This window comes from Oryctolagus cuniculus, chromosome 2 (assembly GCF_051225735.1).
Source record: "Oryctolagus cuniculus isolate XC-2025 breed Fujian yellow rabbit chromosome 2, ASM5122573v1, whole genome shotgun sequence".
In the NCBI taxonomy this organism is placed as follows: Eukaryota; Metazoa; Chordata; class Mammalia; order Lagomorpha; family Leporidae; genus Oryctolagus; species Oryctolagus cuniculus.
The window spans coordinates 183,597,952-183,617,007 of NC_142868.1; the positions used below are offsets into that span (position 1 = coordinate 183,597,952).

The following is a 19,056-nucleotide window of genomic DNA, read 5'->3' on the forward strand; positions in this document are numbered from 1 at the left end:
TCTGCTGCCTTCCTAGGCACAATAGCAGAGAGCTGAATACTAAGTGGAGCAGGCCAGAATGCCGGAATGCCAGTCTGGGATTCTGGCATTGCCAAGTGGCAGCTTAACCCTCTGCACCACACACCCCAGTTATACTAAAAATTTTAAAGTATTTTGTAATGATTTTCAATTAAAAGTTTAAATTTTAATTTTTTAAAGATTTATTCATTTATTTGAAAGGCAGAGTTACAGAGAGGCGGAGGCAGGAAGAAAGAGGTCTTCTGTCTGCTGGTTCACTCCCAAAATGGCCACAAGGGCTGGAGCTGGGCCAACCTGAAGCCAGGAGCCTGGGGCTTCTTCCAGGTCTCCCACACAGCTGTAGGGGGCCCAACGGCTTGGACCATCTTCTGCTTTCCCAGTCCATAGCAAAGAGTTGAATCGGAAGTGGAGCAGCCAGGACTCAGACCGGCACCCATATGGATGCTGGTACAGCAGATGGAAGCTTTACGTGCTACACCACAGTGCTGGCCCTAATTTTAGATTTTTAATTCCAGATTTATCAGATGGAAGAATTGGGGAGACATGATTTTTGCCCAAGGCCATATATTCATTTAGAAGTAGTAGTTCAACTGAAAATAGAAATGTATTTCTTTAATTCTTTAATTGTTATAATTGACTGATTACCATGTGTTCGACATTGAAGATGAAAAACTATATCCTCAGCTCTTCAGCAAGACATTTTCGTTTAAAAATTATGAAATAATGGTAGGTGTTTGACCTAGTGGTTAAAACACTGGTTATGATGCCCATATCCAGAGTGATTGGGTTTGAGTTTCTACTCTGCTTCTGATTTCCACTATCTGCTAATATGCACCCTGGGAGGCAGCACGTGATTGCTCAAGTAATTGGGAACTTGCCACTCTATTTGGGATACATGGATTGAGTTCCTGGCTTTTAACGCTGGCCCCAATTTGTTCCTGGCCATTGAGGGTGTTTGGGTAGTTAACCAATAGATAGGAACACTTTCTTCCTCCTCCCTCCTCTCAAATAAAAATAAGTAAAAATTAAGGGGCTGGCGGCTGTGGTGCAGTGGGTTAAAGCCCTGGCCTGAAATGCCGGAATCTCATGTGGGTGCTGGTTTTAGTCCTGGCTGCTCTCTTCTGATCCAGCTCTCTGCTATGGCCTGGGATAGCAGTGGAGGATGGCCCAAGTCCTTGGGCCCCTGCACCCACGTGGGAGACCCGGAAGAAGCTCCTGGCTCCTGGCTTCGGATCGGCGCAGCTCCAGCCATTGCAGCCATCTGGGGAGTGAACCAGCAGATGGAAGACCTCTTTCTCTCTGTCTCTACCTCTCTCTATAACTCTGTCCTTCAAATAAATAAATCTTTAAAAAAAAATTAAGTAAAAATTTAAAAACATGAAAATCATGAAATAAGTATTTCCAGCAATATGGAAAAACAGAATAAAAAAAGCCTGTATCTGCTCCTCTAACTCCTCTAGTTCATTCTTCTTGGAGATAATGATTGTTAATTACGATATTCATCCTTTCAGACCATTGCACATGTATGTATGAATTGTTTATAGGTGTGTGGGAATATTATTTTTCATTTTATTTGAAAGGCAGACACACACACACACAGACACACACACACACAAATACACAAAGAAATATCTTCCATCACTGGTTCATTCCCCAAATGCCTGCAATAGCCAGGGCTGGGCCAACTGATGTCAGTCTGGTTCTCCCATGTGTGTGGCAGGGACTCAAGTACTTGAGCCATTACCTGCTGCCTCCCAGGGTGCGCATTCGTAGGAAGCTGGAATCAGAAGTGGAGCTGGGACTCAGTTCAGGTGCTCTGGTTTGTTAAGTGGGTATACCAAGCAGCATCCTAACTGCTGTACGCCCCCATGCACCCCCCCAGATATTTTTGACAGATACATAATCATATCATGTATTTTTTTTAATTTATTTATTTGACAGGTAGAGTTACAGTGTGAGAGAGAAACAGAGAAAGGTCTTCCTTCCCTTGGTTCACTCCCTGAATGGCCGCAACGGCTGGAGCTGCCCGATCTGAAGCTAGGAGCCAGGAGCTTCTTCCTGGTCTCCCATGTGGGTGCAGGGGCCCAAGCACTTGGGCCATCCTCCACTGCCCTCCTGGGCCACAGGAGAGAGCTGGACTTGAAGAGGAGCAATTGGGACTAGAACCCGGTACCCATATGGGATGTGGATGCCGCAGGCGGATTAACCTACTGTGCCACAGCACCGCCCCCCTGATAGTTGATTTTTGACTTTTTTTTTTTCTTGTTTGACAGGCAGAGTGGACAGTGAGAGAGAGAAACAGAGAGAAAGGTCTTCCTTTACCATTGGTTCACCCTCCAATGGCCACTATGGCCGGTGCACTGCACTGATCTGAAGCCAGGAGCCAGGTGCTTCTCCTGGTCTCCCTTGCAGGTTCAGGGCCCAAGGACTTGGGCCATCCTCCACTGCACTCCTGGGCCACAGCAGAGAGCTGGACTGTAAGAGGGGCAACCGGGACAGAATCTGGCACCCCGACGGGGACTAGAACCTGGTGTGCCAGCGCTGCAGGCGGAGGATTAGTCTATTGAGCCACGGCACCAGCCAATTTTTGACTTTGTATCACGTGCATTCCTTACTGTGGTTTTGCTTGATGACTTTGTGATTCTTTTTGTACCATGGTACCATTACTTAGTTAATTTTCCTTATTGGTACGCAGGTTATATCTATGTTTTTAACATTATAAATGGCTTAGCAGATAATGACTTTTCTCTTTTAGGTGAAGTGGAAATAGTGGATCAAAGGACTGTATATATTTTATTCTAAAAATCATTTACTTATTTAAGAAGCAAAGGGTGCAGAGTGGGGATGTTCTTCCTTTTCTAGTTTACTTCCCATATGCTTAGAATGCCTAGAGCTTGGCTTGTGCCAGAGCTGGAGCCGGGAATGCAGTCCAGGTCTCCCAGGTTTGTGGTGGGAATCCAGTTACTGGAGCCATCACCTGCCTTCCAGGATTTGCATTACCAGGAAACTGGAGTCAGGAGCCAGAGCCTGGTGATCTGCTGTTATCTTAACCGCTGCCAGGCCGTATGCCTGCCCCTTAAGTGAATCTTCATAGATTTTGCCTTACAAAAGGACAAATAAGTTTATCCCGTACTCCTCAATATAATCAGCATTGTTAAGTTTTTATAATCACAGGCTGATTTAAGTTAAGGAGTTAGGTTTTAGCTTACATTAGAGGCTGCCTTATCACTAAGTGTCTTTACTGTCCAACAGGAAAATGTTTGCTTAATAAATTTTGTATGTGGGATGAATGAGTCACTGAAGATAAATATATGAGGTTATATTAATCCTACAAAGCCAAATAAATATCTTTGAGATTGTGTCCATTTTCAGGATGTAGGTAGAATATTTGTTGCTTATAATACCTCACCTGATTCTTCTATTTTATCTGAAAGAAAAATACATTTTAAATTATTGTAGACTATTTTTATCTTTCCACAACTCCTCAGCCAACTGCTCTTTTCTGTGTATTTTTTTCTTTCATGTATGCTTTCATGATAATTGTTTAGAAATACTAAACTAGTAAGCCATTGCTCTTGAGTTATTTGTGCAAAGTTTAGACACTTGGTGTGCCTGCAGTTTCCCAACTTTGTAGAATAGTGTTGGCCCTAAGTACATAAACAGCAGTATGAATGTTGTTTTCTGCAGTCATGGTTACCAAAGTCTGTGCATTCTTTTCACAAAGGAAAGAAAAAAAAAAAAGGACTGCACTTTTAAGCTTTCTCATGAAAATAGCAGTACTTATTTTTTTTTAAAAAAGACAAAAAGTCTGTCTTTTTTAAAGAAATTGGAAAAGATTGATTGCACCCATACACTTTATGATCTAACTTGTGGGAAACTTTTCCTATTTTCTTTCTTGTCTCTTTGAATATCTTTCTCTGTTTAGTTATTTTGCTGTTCAAAAATTTTATTTTCTTCTATGTTTTCTCTCGTTGTCAAGAAACCAAGTCTGTTTTTTCAAGAAGAAAATTCTTTTCTGACTTTTCTGATTCTGTAACCTCTTTTACTTCTTTATTAATTCTTATGCTTCTTTTATTTTATTTATTTGAGAGAGTTACAGCCTTAGGGAGAGACAGAGAGAAAGGTCTTCCATCTGCTGATTTACTCCCCAGTGGCTGCAATGGCTGGAGCTGGGCTAATTCAAAGCCAGGAGCCCAGAGCTTCTTCCAGGTATCCCACATGGGTGCAAGGGCACAAGCACTTGGGCCGTCTTCCACTGTTTCCCAGGCCATAAGCAGAGAGCTGGATTGGAAGAGGAGCAACTGGGACATGAACTGGCGCTCCTGTGGGATGCCAATGCCTCAGGCGGAGGCTTAGCCTACTACCCCACAGTGCCAGCCTCAATTCTGAAGCTTCTTGGCAAGAGTACCTTTTCAGTCATTACCTGTGCTTCCTCCCCTCTTACTCAGTTCTTCACCTATTGATTTTCTTTTTCTTTTTCTTTCTTTTTTTTTTTTTTTTTTTTTTTTTTGACAGGCAGAGTTAGACAGTGAAAGAGAGAGAGAGAGAGAGAGAGAAAGGTCTTCCTTCTGTTGGTTCACCCCCCAGATGGCTGCTGCGGCCAGCGTGCTGTGGCCGGTGCACCGCGCTGATCCGAAGCCAGGAGCCAGGTGCTTCTCCTGGTCTCCCATGCAGGTGCAGGGCCTAAGGATCTGGGCCATCCTCCAGCTGCACTCCCAGGCCACAGCAGAGAGCTGGACTGGAAGAGGGGCAACCGGGACAGAATCCAGCGCCCCGACTGGGACTAGAACCCGGTGTGCCGGCACCACAGGCAGAGGATTAGCCTATTGAGCTGGTACGCCAGCCCCCACCTATTGATTTTCAACTAGCATTTCCGACTTACCGTGGCCAACGCTTTGGTGTAGCAGATAAAAGCTGCCGCCAGCAGCGCCATCATCCTATATAGGTACCAGTTCCAGTCCAGGCTACTCCATTTCCAATCTAGCTCCCTGCTTATGTGCCTGGGAAAGTAGTAGAAGATGGCCCAAATCCTTGGGCCTCTGTACCCGTGCAGGAGACCCGGAAGAAGCTCCTGGCCTCTGCAGCCCAGACCATTGTGGCCATTTCGGAAGTGAACCAGTGGACGGAAGATCTTTCTCTTTTTTCCCTCTCTCTTTCTGTAACTCTGCCTTTCAAATAAATAAAATATATCTTTAAAAAAAGAAATTGACTTATCAAAAGATTCAGTGACCTCCTAATTAAAAATCTATAGGCTTATCAGCTTTCTGTGTTAAGTCTTTTTGGAATGAAATTTCTCTCCCCTTGTTTAGTAAGATACTCTAATTTTCTGTTATCTCTTTGCCTTTACTTATCCTGTTAATGTAGGCATTTTTATGGTTTAACTCCTCCTCTCTTATTTTTCATTCTGTTTATTATATATGAATTTTTAAGAATTTGATTTTGCATCTATCTCTATTCCTTAGCTTGTTTCATTTCAGAGACAGGTGCTTCCTCCCGGTCTCCCATGCGGGTGCAGAGTCCCAAGCACTTGGGCCATCTTCCACTGTACTCCTGGGCCACAGCAGAGAGCTGGACTGGAAGAGGGGCAACCGGGACTAGAACCTGGGGTGCTGGCACCGCAGGCAGAGGATTAACTAAGTGAGCCATGGCACTGGCCTATGAGTGTGGTTTAAGAATCCCAAGGCGAGAGTGAAATGCAACTATCAGAAGATTGGCATTTACAGAAAAAAATAACTAGGTCTTTTCATTATACTTTCTGTAGAATTTAACATTATTACTATTTTTTTTTAAAAGACTGATTTGTTTATTTGAAAGGCAGAGTTACAGAGAGGCAGAGAGAGAGAGAGAGAGGTCTTCCATCTGCTGATCCACTCTCCAGATGGCCGCAATGGCTGGAGCTGAGCCGATCTGAAGCCAGGAGCCAGGAGCTTCTTCTGGGTCTCCCATTTGAGTGCAGGGGCTCAAGCACTTGTGCCATCTTGCACTGCTTTCCCAAGCCATAGCAGAGAGCTGGATCTGAAGTGGAGCAGCCGGGACTCGAATTGGCACCCATATGGGATGCTGGCACTGCAGGCAGCGGCTTTACCTGCTATGCCACAGCACCAGTTCCAACATTATTATTGTACTTCTGGAAGATATTTCATTTTTTTTTTTTTTTTAAGATTTACTTATTGAAAGTCAGAGTTATAGAGAGAGAGGAGAGGTAGAGAGAGAGGTCTTTCATCTGATGATTCACTCCCCAGATGGCCACAATGGCCGGAGCTGCGCTGATCCGAAGCCAGGAGCCAGGAACTTCTTCCAGGTCTCCCATGTGGGTACAGGGGCTCAAGGGACTTGGGCCATCTTCTACTGCTTTCCCAGGCCACAGCAGAGAGCAGGATCTGAAGAGGAGCAGCCAGGACTAGAACTGGCACCCATATGGGATGCTGGTGCTTCACGCCAGGGCATTAACCTGCTGCGCCAAGTCTACTCGTCCTCGACTATTTTTGACTATTTTATGTGTTCCATGATTATGTTGTTAAAAAAATGCCTTTGCATTTCTGTAGAAAACTGGACATTATCTTTAAAGTTCTTGTCAGTTATGAGCTCTTCCTTCATCTCCACTGGCAGTCACTACTTCTTCTTCTTCTTCTTTTTTTTTTTTTTTTTTGACAGGCAGAGTGGATAGTGAGAGAGAGAGACAGAGAGAAAGGTCTTCCTTTTGCTGTTGGTTCACCCTCCAATGGCTACCACGGCTGGCGCGCTGCGGCCGGCGCACCGCGCTGATCCGAAGGCAGGAGCCAGGTGCTTCTCCTGGTCTCCCATGGGGTGCAGGGCCCAAGCACTTGGGCCATCCTCCACTGCCCTCCCGGGCCACAGCAGAGAGCTGGCCTGGAAGAGGGGCAACAGGGACAGAATCTGGCGCCCCGACCGGGACTAGAACCTGGTGTGCCGGCGCCGCTAGGTGGAGGATTAGCCTAGTGAGCCGCGGCGCCGGCAGTCACTACTTCTTGTTTCCTGTTTTTATTTTTGCTTTCAGAGAGTTGTTGTGTCCCATTATAACACTGTAATGTGATATGCCTCATCATTATGACTGTCATCTTAATATACTGTGCATTGTGTTCAAGTAGTTCTATTCATCTTTCTTACCACTGCCCTCTGTGCTAGGTACATAGCAAATTTTTGCAAATGAGATTATTGCCTTAGTCTGAGATACTTTTTCTACTTATGTATTGCAGTTATTCTGACACAGGTTGCTAAATAGCCATGTGCAGATTGCATAATCTCGCTTAAGTGCCTTTGTCATGAAACTAGTTAATGCCTTCCCTCAAAAAGTTAGGTTATAATTAGTTGGAAATGCTTTGAAGATGAAAAAGTTAGGGCTAAGCATATCATCTCCTATTAAAGGTGAGTTGTTAGTACTAGGTTTGAAGATAAAAGGTTTCCCAAAGCTTGATGTTAATTAAATGGTGTTAAAGTAATTATTTTGTATCTGTTTACATCTTGGTGGTTTGCCCTACCTAAATCCTTAGATTTCTTTGGAGGTGTCTGTTTTAGAGCAACCCTGTCGTGAACAGAGAAGTAATATAGCAGTTCGGATGATGTGCTCACACTGTTTGAACTGTTTTATGCCAAAGATCTTCAAACTTGTGTACCAGGAATCACTTAGGCCCTTGGTAAAAATGTTCCAGCTCCAGAGATTCTAGTTCAGCAGGTTATATTTCTGTAATGAGTAATTCAGGTAATTACTGATTCAGGGAGTAGGTGGACAACAGATACTTTGGAATGGAATGGAAAAAAGCCAGTAGGACGTGAGAATGGCCAATAAATATACAGTTTCAGCTAAATTGATATAAAGAATTTCATGCTCAGCTTATTTAAAAAAAACTGGACCTTAAATATCTTACTTTTTTTTGTTAATTCAGTAATCTATTGCACTTGTTTTTAAAGTAAGTTTGGGAAAGTACCTGCAGATGCTTCATGAAAAAAAACAACTTATCTAGTGAGTTTGTGAAATGTTACAAAAATGTAACAACATTACAGCTAGTAGGGCAAAAGGTTAATTTAGGTTAGATTCTTCAGGGGGATTTCATGAAAAGAAATGGATCTTGACATGAGCCTTGAAAGGTGAGTAATTTGGGCAGTGGATGTTTGGCCTATTCAGTTTGCTGCTTGTGGGGCTGGTGTTGTGGCACTCTGGGTACAGCTGCTCTTTGCAATTCTAGTATCCTGTATGGCGGTGCTGGTTTGAATCCCAACTCTCTGCCTCTGGTCTAGCTTGCTGCTTGTGTGCCTGGGAAGGCAGTGAATGATGGCCCAAGTAGTTGGGCCCCTCTGTCCTCATGGGAGACCCAAATGGAGTTCCTGGATCTTGGCTTCAGCCTGTCCCAGGCATGGCTGTTGTAACCATTTGGGAAGTGAACTAGTGGATGGAGGATCTCTCTCTTCTGTTGCTCTTTCAAATCAATCAGTTAATCAATCAGTTACCCACTCTTAAGTAAAAAGATGTTGCTTGGGATGCCCTGAGTGTCTGCTTTCAGGTCCCAGTTTAGCTGAGGATTCCAGCTTCCTGCTAATGCACAGCCTGATTGGCAGCAGGCTTAAGTAGTTGAGTCCCTGCCACCCATGAAAGAGACAGAGATTGGGTTTCAGGCTCCTGGATTTGTCTTGGGCCAGTCCCAGGTGTTGGGAGCAAACCAGTGGATGGGAGACCTATCCTTGTGTTTTTCTGCCTTTCAAATACAATACAATACAATACAATACAAGGAATGATTCTTTGTTCTTATTTCTTAAAGAGGGTAAGGGATTGGTTTTTAAAAATTTTTTTAAAGGTTTATGTATTTGAAAGGCAGGGTTAGAGAGAAAAGGAGATATAAGATAAAGAGAGATCTTCCTTCTGCTGATTCATAGAGGCCTCATCTGGCTGGGGCTGTGCCAGGCCAAAGCCAGGTATCTGGAACTCCATCCTAGTCTTGCATGTGGGTGCAGGGGCCTAAGCACTTGGGCCATCTTCTGCTGCTTTCCCATGCACATTAACAGGGAACTAGAATGGAAATGGAGCAGCTGGGACTCAAACTGGTACTCATATGGGATGTTGGTGCTGTAGGCAGTAGCTTAACCTACTGAGCCACAATGCCAGCCCCTAGTGATTGGATTTGGTTGGAAGCAATAACTCTTGTCTGAGCTATTTAAATTGTTAAGGTAGTTTATAGGTATTAGTTTCTGTATTCACAAATACACCTTGGCTACATGATTTTGCTTCCTCAGTGGCTACTTTTTGAAGGTGTTGTATGATAATGCTTTTCAAACTCTAATATGAATATGAATTATCTGGAGTTTTTTTTTTATAAAGATTTATTTATTTGAAAGGCAGAGTTACAGAGAGGCAGAGGCAGAGAGAGGGAGGGAAGGAGAAAGAAGGGAGGGAGGTCTTCCATCTGCTTGTTCACTCCCCAGATGGCTACAGTGGCCAGAGCTGGGTCAATCAAGCAAGGAGCCAGGAGCTTCTTCTGGGTCTCCCATGTGAGTGCAGGGGCCCAAGCAATTGGACCATCTTCTACTGCTTTCCCAGGCCATAGCAGAGGGCTGGATTGGAAGTAGAGCACCTGGACTTGAACTGGTGCCCAAATGGGATGCCAGCACGGCAGGCGGCTGCATCACCACAGCACCGGCCCCCTAGAGGTTTATTAAAATGGTTTCTGACTCAGTAAACTAAGGGGTGCAATCTGAGATTCTACATTTTTCGTTTTGTGTGTGTGTGTGTGTGTGTGTGTGTGTGTTTTTGCCAGCCAGAGTTAGACAGTGAGAGAGAGAGAGAGAGTTATAGACAGTGAGAGAGAGAGAGAGAGAGACAGAAAGATCTTCCTTCCATTGGTTCCCCTCTCCAAATGGCCACTGTGGCCTGCGCCCTGCAAGCCTATCCAAAGCCAGGAGCCAGGTGCTCCTCCTGGTCTCCCATGGGGTGCAGGGCCCAAGCACTTGAGCCATCCTCCACTGCCTTCCTGGGCCACAGCAGAGAGCTGGCCTGGAAGAGGGGCAACCAGGACAGAATCCGGTGCCCCAACCGGGACTAGAACCCAGCATGCTGGCACCACAGGTGGAGGATTAGCTTAGTGAGCCGCCGGTGCCGGCCTTACATTTTTCTTTTTGTTTTAAAAGGTTTATTTATTTATTTGAAAGAGTTACACAAAGAGAGAGAGGCAGAGACAAGGAGATAGTGAGATCTTCTATCTGCTGATTTACTCCCTAGGTGGTTGCGACAGCTATGGATGGGCCAGGCTGCAGCCACGAGCCAGGAGTTTCATCCATCTCTGCCCCTGGGTGGCAAGGGCCCAAGTACTTGGGCCATCTTTTGCTGCTTAGTAAAGCAGCCAGGACATAAACCAGTACCCATATGGGATGCTAACATTGCAGATGGTGGCTTTACCTGCTACGCCACTACATTGGCTCTGAGATTCTGTATTTCTGAGGCATTCCCAGGTGATACCCATACTCTTGGTCCACAGACTAGGTTAGGAATGTCGAATGTGTTGGAGGAGTAGTTGAGTTAGGTGTCCTCCATGGCACTCTTTTGCTCTGGGAATCCAATAAATATCCTAGGGTGGAGTGGCTGAGATAGTATAAAGAGTGGGATTGGAGAAGGCAGGGCTCTGGGGAATTGAAATAGCACAATTTTAAAAAGCTCACATTGTTGAAGTGGAATAAGTGTGTTTATTGATAAAGTGTCATCACATGATTGAATTACAACTCAAACGGCATTTTAAAAATAAGATTTACTTATTTATTTGAAAGGTAGAGTTTACAGAGAGAAGGACACACACACACACACACACACACACAGAGAGAGAGAGGAGAGATTGATCTTCCATCTAGTTCACTCCTCAAATGGCTGCAACGGCCAAGGCTGGGCCAGGCCGAAGCCAGGAGCCAGGAACTTCCTCTGGGTCTCCCATTTTAATTCAGGGGCCCAAGTACTTGGATCATCTTCTGCTGCTTTCCCAGGCACATTAGCAGCTGGATCGGAAGTGGAGCAGCCAGGATTCCAACCAGTGCCCATATGGATGACTGCATTGCAGACTGCAGCTTTACCTGCTATGCCAAAATGCTGGCCCCCTCAAATGTTGTGTGTGTGTGTGTGTGTGTGTTTCTCTTATAAAGATGGTTTGGAAGCAGGTAACCAGCTTTTCTTGGGAACTTAGCAAATAGTGGTGGTTATTTACACAACTAACATTTGTTAACCTTAATTGTAGACACTCTAATGTGTGAATTTCTGTTTTGTAAAAAATTTATTTGAAAGCTATCAAAATTTATTTGATAGATAGATACATGAAAGCAGAGAGATCTCCCATCCATTAGCTCACTCCCCAAATCCACCAACAGCTGTGGGTAGGCCAGGCCAAAGGCAGTAACCACAATTCAATTGAGGTCTCCCACAAGGGTGGCAGGGACTCAACTATTTGAGCCATCACTGCTGTCTCCCAGGGTGTCCATCAGTAGGAAACTGGAATTGGGAACTGAGCCAGGACTTGGACTCTGGTATGGGATATGGTGTCCCGAGTTTTGTTTTAACCATTGTGCTAAATGACCAACCCTGATGTTTAAATTTTTTTTAATTAGATTTATTTATTTAAAAGGTCGGGGGAGAGAAAGAGAAAGAGAGATACATTGTCTGTCTACTGGGTCATTCCCCGAATGCCTGTAAAAGCCTGGGTTGGGCCAGGCTGAAGCTAGGAGTGAGGAACTCCATCTGGGTCTCCCATGTGGGTGACAGGAACTCATGTACTAGGGTCATCATCTGCTGCCTTCTAGGTGTATTAGCAGTAAGCTCAATGGTAAGCATGAGGTAGCTGGGCATCTCAAGCTATGGCTTACCTCTCTGAACCACAGTGCTTTCCCCTGATGTTTGATTTCTTTCCTTTTTTTCCTAAGATTTATTTTATTTTTTTAAAGGTTTATTTATTTATTTGAAAGTCAGAATTACACAGAGAGAGGAGAGGCAGAGAGAAGGAGAGGTCTTCCATCCGCTGATTCACTCCCCAGATGGCTGCAATGGAGCTGTACCGATCCAAAGCTAGGAGCCAGGAGCCAGGAGCTTCTTCTGGGTCTCCCACAAGGGTGCAGGGGCCCAAGGGCTTGGGCCGTCCTCCACTGCTTTCTCAAACTATAGCAGAGAGCTGGATTGGAAGTGGAGCAGCCGGGTCTTGAACTGGCGCCCATATGGAACGCCGGCAGTTCAGGTTAGGGCGTTAACCCACTGTGTCACAGCACCAGCCCCTCTAAGATTTATTTATTTATTTGAAAGTCAGAGTTACAGAGAGAGAAGGAGAGACAGATTTTCCATCTGTTGGTTTCTTCCCCAAATGGCTGGAGCCAGCAGGGCTGAGCTAGGCTGAATCCAGGAGCCAAGTGCTTCTTCCAGGTCTCGTGAGTGGTAGGGGCCCAGGGATTTGGGCCATCTTCCATTGCTTTCCCCGGCATATTAGCAGGGAGCCAGGTTGGAAGTGGAGCACATGAGGCCTGAACTGGTGCCCATATGGTATTTTGGTGCTGTAGGCGGTGGCCTAGCCTGCTGTGCCACAGCACCAGCTCCCCCCGCCCAATGCCATCTCACTAGTCCAAGTGATCAGTTTCAGCTCACAGTTGATCATACTGATAAGTCTAAGAGTCAAAGGGATCACATAAACAAGGCTAGGATCTGCTAATACTAACTGATAGAATTAAAAAGGAGAGAACGATCCAACATGGGAAGCGGGATACACAGCAGAGTTATAGAATGGCAGATGTCCTAAACAGCACTCTGGCCTCAGAATCAGCCCTTAAGGCATTTGGATCTGGCTGAAGAGCCCATGAGAGTATTTTAGGCATGGAAAGCCAAAACACTCTGGTAAAAACACACACACACACACACACACACACACAAACCCAAAAAACAAAAACAAAAACAAAAAAAATCCAACTAAATGCAAGATCTCTGAGAGTGAGATCCCAGTAGAAAAAAACGGGCCACCAAAGAAGGAGGTACCTTTCTCTGAAGGGAGGAGAGAACTTCCACTTTGACTATGACCTTGTCTAAATAAGATCGGAGTTGGCTAACTCAAAAGGCTTCCATAGCCTTGGCAACTCATGACAAGAGCCTCAGGTGATTACTGACGCCATAAACAAGAGTGTCAAATTGTTAAGTCAACAACAGGAGTCGCCGTGCACTTACTCCTCATGTAGGATCTCTGTCCTTAATGTGTTGTTCAGTGTGAATTAATGCTATAACTAGTACTCAAACAGTATTTTACACTTTGTGTTTCTGTGTGGGTGCAAACTGATGAAATCTTGACTTAATATATACTAAATTGATCTTCTGTATATAAAGATAATTGAAAATGAATCTTGATGTGAATGGAATGGGAGAGGGAGCGGGAAAGGGGAGGGTTGCAGGTGGGTGGGAAGTTATGGAGGGGGGGAAGCCATTGTAATCCATAAACTGTACTTTGGAAATTTATATTTACTAAATAAAAGTTAAAAAAAAAGATTCATTTATTTTGAAAGGCAGAGTGACAGAGAGAGATAGACAGACAGACTGACCAGAGAGGGATGTCTTCCATCTGCTGATTCACTCCCCAAGTGACTTCCGTGGCTGGGGCTGGTTCAGGCTGAAGCCGGGAGCCAGGAGCTCCAGTACTTGAATCATCATTTGTTGATTTTCCAGATGCATTAGCAGGGAGCTCAGAAGCTGAGCAGCTGGGATTTAAACCAGCACTTTGATATGGGATGTGGGTGTTGCAGGTGGCAGCTTATCTTGCTGCACCATAACACCAGCCCCTGAATTTCTTACTGCTTTTCCTTTTGTGCATTTTAGTTCTTGCTGGGGCTGGCATTGTGATGTAGTGGGATTACTCGCTGCCTGTATCGCCAGCAGCCCATATGGTTGCCTGTTAAAGTCCTGGCTGCTCCACTTCCAATCCAGCTCTCTGCTAATGTGCCTGGGAAAGCAGTGGAAAATGACCCAAGTGCTTGTACCTCTCCATCCATATGAGAGACCCAGATGAAGTTCCTGGCTTCTGGCTCTGGCCTGGCTTAACCTCAGCCGGTACAGCCATTTGAGTAGTGAACCAGTGGCTGGAAGATATCTCTCTGTCTCTGTAACTCTGCCTTTCAAATAAATAAATCTATTTTGAAAAAAATATATTTATTTTATTTATTGGAAAGGCGGAGTTAGGTCTTCCATCTGATGGTTCACTTCCCAGATGGCCACAGCTGCTGGAGCTGGGCCAATCCTAAGCCAGGAACCTGGAGCTTTTTCTTGATCTCCCATGTGGGTGCAGGGGCTCAAGCACTTGGACTATCTTCTGCTGCCTTTTCCAGACCAGTAACAGGGAGCTGGATCTTAAATGGAACAGCTGGGACATAAAAGTGCCCAAGTGGGATGCCAGTGGCAGCTTTACTTGCTGTGCCATAATGCTGGCCCTGAAATGGATAATTTTTGTACATTATTCTTAAAAGAGAGTTGTAGCACAAAAAGGAACAAGTAAATTTCTCATTTTCATGTGGTAGCTTGTTGAAGATTGTCATATATATCCTTGAAATACTGATAGATTGTCAAGCCATAGTAAAATACAGTATTAGCATATGAATGAAATATTCTTTAAAGAAAAGATTAATCTTCCCTTCTTTCTCTTTCCTATCTCCCTTGAACATCTAGGGAATTACAAAGTGAAGAGAAGGGTGCTGTGCAAGACAGTGAACTTCCTGTAGTCTGAAGACTTGGGTTGGGGAGGGGATATGATTAAAGTGTGATAGAGGAGGATTCTGGTTTAAAGATTGGATACGTTGAGTAAGTTAACTGAAAGAGCAAATAAGTGTATTTACAAAAAAATGTTTATTTTCATCTGCTTGGAGGGCAGAGTTATGGGGGGAAAGAGAGAGAGATCTTCTATCTACTGGTCCACTCCCCAGATGGCTGCAACAAGACCAGACTGAAACCAGAAATCTGGAACTGAATCTCAGTCTCCCTCTTGGGGGACAGGGATTCAAGTACTTTAGCCATCATCTGCTGCTTCCCACGGTGTGCAGAATAAGGGGTTATAAAGCACAGAACTAAATCAGATGTCATGAGTTCATCCTGATATAACTGAGTGAATGAATGAGGGGCCAGGGAAAGCTCTTCTTGAAAGTAGAACGCCAACTACTAAAGAGTAGAGGTCGGGCAGGCATTTGGCATGCTGGTTAAGTGACTGCTTGGGGATGCCTGCATCTGATTAGAGTTCCTGGTTTGAGTCATAGCTACGCTATTTCCTATCCAGCTTTCCGCTAATGTGTAGCGTGGAAGGCAGCAGATGATGGCTTAAGTCCCCTCCACCCATGTGGGAGACCTAAATTGAGTTCTGGGCTCCTGGCTTTGGATCGGTCCAGCCTTGGTGGAAATGATGGAAGATCTATCTCTATTTTTGTCTCTGCCTTTCAAATGCAATGAAATTAAATAAATAAAAATTTGTAAAAAAAAGTAGAAGGAATCATGAAATTAGATGATTACCATCATAATGGTATATGATAATAGTTAAAAATTGTCAATGAACACTAAGGCTGGAGGGTGGATATTTAATAAGGAATGGGATATTGGTAAATTACCAGAATAATTCTCTGAAATCTAACTAGATTCATGGGGAAAAATACTGAGTTTACAGGGGAGGAACCTGGCAGACACCAACTTTACAAAGTGATCGAGGTTAATATCCCTAGTGATAGGTGGGTAGATATAGAACGCATGGCATCATTCCTGTATATTCTAAGAACATATGGCCTCTGTGCGATTATGAGGAATACCATCTAGCCCTAGACAGAGGGGGTTATCCTGGAGAATCAAAGGCCTGTAAGACAAGGGCATAAAAGATTGGGAGAGAGTGGAAACACTGTGCTAATAGATGGAAGTCTGATAACTAAATGTAGTACATATTCCAGATAGGATCTTGGACCTAAAAGAAAAAAGATAGACAATTTTGGGTAAGATTGGTAAATTTTTGGGAAAATTTTTGTCTGTGAATTAGCTGTGTTACACCAGTATTGATTTCCTGAATGGGAGAATGAAAATGCAGTAGAGTGTTTTGGAGCATATGAAGAAAAATGTCATAGAAAAGTATATACATACTTTAAACAATCACACACTTTGTCTTGAAATTTTTCAAAATAAAAACAACCAAAATATACTTTTTTGGTTATAAATTTAATCTTTCTAACTTGTTTCTTTACTTATGGATTAATATATTTTACTGTATATATTTATTGATTGAAAAACTACTGTATTTGATTATCCAAGAATGTTAGGAATTTTATTTGTCTCAATAGGAATAATAAGTATATTTTTATGTTGTCTTTCAGAAAGTTGAAGTTGATGGTAGTTTAAGTGATAGCCACGTTTCTCCTCCAGCCAAACGCACTTTGAAACAACCTGATACTGTTTGCAAAGACAAATCAAAGTCACGAAGCACTGGTCAGCGAGAGGAATGGAACATATCCACTGGACAGGCCAGGTGAGGAAGGAGACCTCATTGCTTGTCTCTTCCTGAATTGCTTATTGTGATTCAAGGCTGATATCAATGCTGATTTTTGTCACTTGTAAAAAACTAATATCTAAAAATATGTTAATTATACTTAAATATGTTATAATTTTTGTCTATAATTTTATTTTTTCCAAATATGCTGCAAGATATATTTGTTCTATGAAGATTATAGTATATTATAGAAACTCAATAGCTAAAACAGTAAAGGACTTTTCTAGATCTTGAATATGTATAAATATTTATAGTTCTGAAAGTTTATATAAAACGTGGTTAGAATTTTATTACTATTTGAAAAAATAAAACCTTCCCTTTTAGCTTTATTGAATATTCTGTTTGAAGTGATTTAATGAAAGGTATTGAGATTTTAATTTTTAAAGAAATGTTTTCATCCATTATCCAGTTTTCAACTTAAATTCATTCCATAGTTCACTGTGTATCAAAAAAATCTTAATTTCTTTGTTTTGAAGGAAATGGTAATATTTAGTATAGAGAGGATAGTCACACACACAGAAAAGATTTAAAGATTGAAATCCAGAATCTCTTTTATCCAAAGTATTTCATATAGAAGAGCAGTTGATCTGCCAATTGCAAACAAAATTACAAATGAAGTCCTTGGTTTTCATTCCTTCTATGTATATTTAAAAATATTTTTAATTTTTTTATTTGTTGGTTAATTCTAGGCATTGTTACTTCTTACTTTAAAAAAAAATCTTTGAGCTGTGAAGACTCTGACAGTCTGTGTCCGTTTGCTGGTACCAGCCTCCCCACCCCTTCCTCCCAGTAGTCTGTGCTTATTACAATATGTTTTGTAAGAGGTACCATTTAAGTTTTTTGTTTTCCATTGTCTGGGAGCTAAGTGGAAAAATACATGAATCATAGTCTGTTGATTTTTTTTTCTTTTCCCACAGTCATATATTCTTGAGATGAAACAGCTCTAAATCATTACAGTGGTGTTACTTTAATTGAGTACTGCTATTTAATTACACTTTCAGATTTGATCAACGTGGTATAATTTATATTCTGCATTTATTACATGAATGAATCAGGCTTCATTTTTCTGGATAAATTTTCCTACAAAATATTCTTTTGTAGTTAAAATTTATTCAAGCTTATCCATTTACACTAGATTTTCCATATTTACCCAGAAGATCTTCATGTAAATTGGTCTTGATCATGTCTTTCATATAAAGAGGACTCAAAATATTTGTTTTATTTTTATTTTTTTTAAAGACATTTATTTATTTATTTGAGAGGCAGAGTTACAGAAAGAGGGAAATATACAGAGAGAGGTCTTCCATTCACTGGTTCACTTCCCAAATGACCGCAATAACCAGAGCTGGGTGATTCCAAAGCCAGGAGCCAGGAGCCTCTTCCAGATCTCCAGGGTACAGGGAGCCCAAGCACTTGGGCCATCCTCCACTGCTTTCTCAGGCCACTAGCATGGAGCTGCATTGGAAGTGGAGCAGCTGGGACTCCAACTGGTACCCATTGCTGGTGCCGTAAGCGAAAGCCTAACCGGCTAGGCCAATCCGCTGGCCTCCAAAATGTTTCAGAAGGTTGGAGATCGAGATGGTTATGCTTCCATTTAAGTACCTTTTTTTTTTTTTTTTAAGATTTATTTGTTTATTTGAAATCTGAGTTACAGAGAGAAAAGGAGAGACAGAGAATGAGGACTTCCATCCACTGGTTCACTCCTCGAGTGGCCACAATAGCCAGAGCTGAGCTAAACAGAAGCCAGGAGCTTCTTCTGGGTCTCCCATGTAGGTGATAAGAGACCCAGGCACTTAGGCCATCTTTTTATGATTTCTTAGACACATTTACAGGGAACTGGGTCAAAAGTGGAGCAGCCAGGCTGGCGCTGCTGTAGCTGGTGAAGCAGCTGCTTGCAATGCTGACATCCTGTGTAGGCACTGGTTTGAGACCCAGCTGTTCCACTTCAGATCCAGCTTTTTGCTTACATGCCTGGGAAGGCAGTGAAATATGGCCTAGTTGCTCAGGCCCTTGCACCCATGAGGGACCTGGAAGAAGTGCCTGGCTCCTGCTTCCACCTCGCCCAGCCTCAGCTATTGTGGCCATTTGGGGTGTGAACCAGGGAATGGAGGGTCTCTCTGTCTCTCTGTCTCTGTCTCTGTCTCTCTCTGTAACTCTGCCTTTCAAATGAATAAATAAATCTTAAAAAAAAATGGAGCAGCTGGGACACAAACTTGTGCTCATTTATGATGCTGGTGTCTCAGGCAGCAGCTTAGCCTGCTATGCCTCCAAGAATTAGTGTTTTTTAAAAATATTTTATTTATTTATTTAAGAGAGAGAGTTATGGACAGTGAGAGGGAGAGACAGAGAGAAAGATCTTCCATCTACTGGTTCACTCCCCAAATGCCACAACAGCCGAAGTTGGGCCATTCCAGAGCCAGGAGCTTCTTCTGGGTTTCCCACATGGTGCAGGAGCCCAAGTGCTTGGGTCATCTTCTACTACTTTCCCAGGCCACAGCAGAGAGCTTGATTGGAAGAGGAG

General features: G+C 43.2%; 1 protein-coding gene across 6 annotated transcripts in view; it reads left to right on the forward strand.

The window, feature by feature from the left end:
* Window positions 1-19,056, forward strand: part of ATAD2B (ATPase family AAA domain containing 2B) — a 221,718-nt gene that overhangs the window by 25,325 nt on the left and 177,337 nt on the right. For all 6 annotated transcript variants that reach the window (XR_016229549.1, XR_016229550.1, XM_002710061.6 and 3 more), the window contains exon 2: window positions 16,363-16,514. Coding sequence is in view for 4 of the 6 variants with exons in the window: in XM_002710061.6 (XP_002710107.1) it covers window positions 16,363-16,514 (152 nt within the window). In the remaining 2 variants the exon portion in view is untranslated. The remainder of the gene's footprint in view (window positions 1-16,362; window positions 16,515-19,056) is intronic.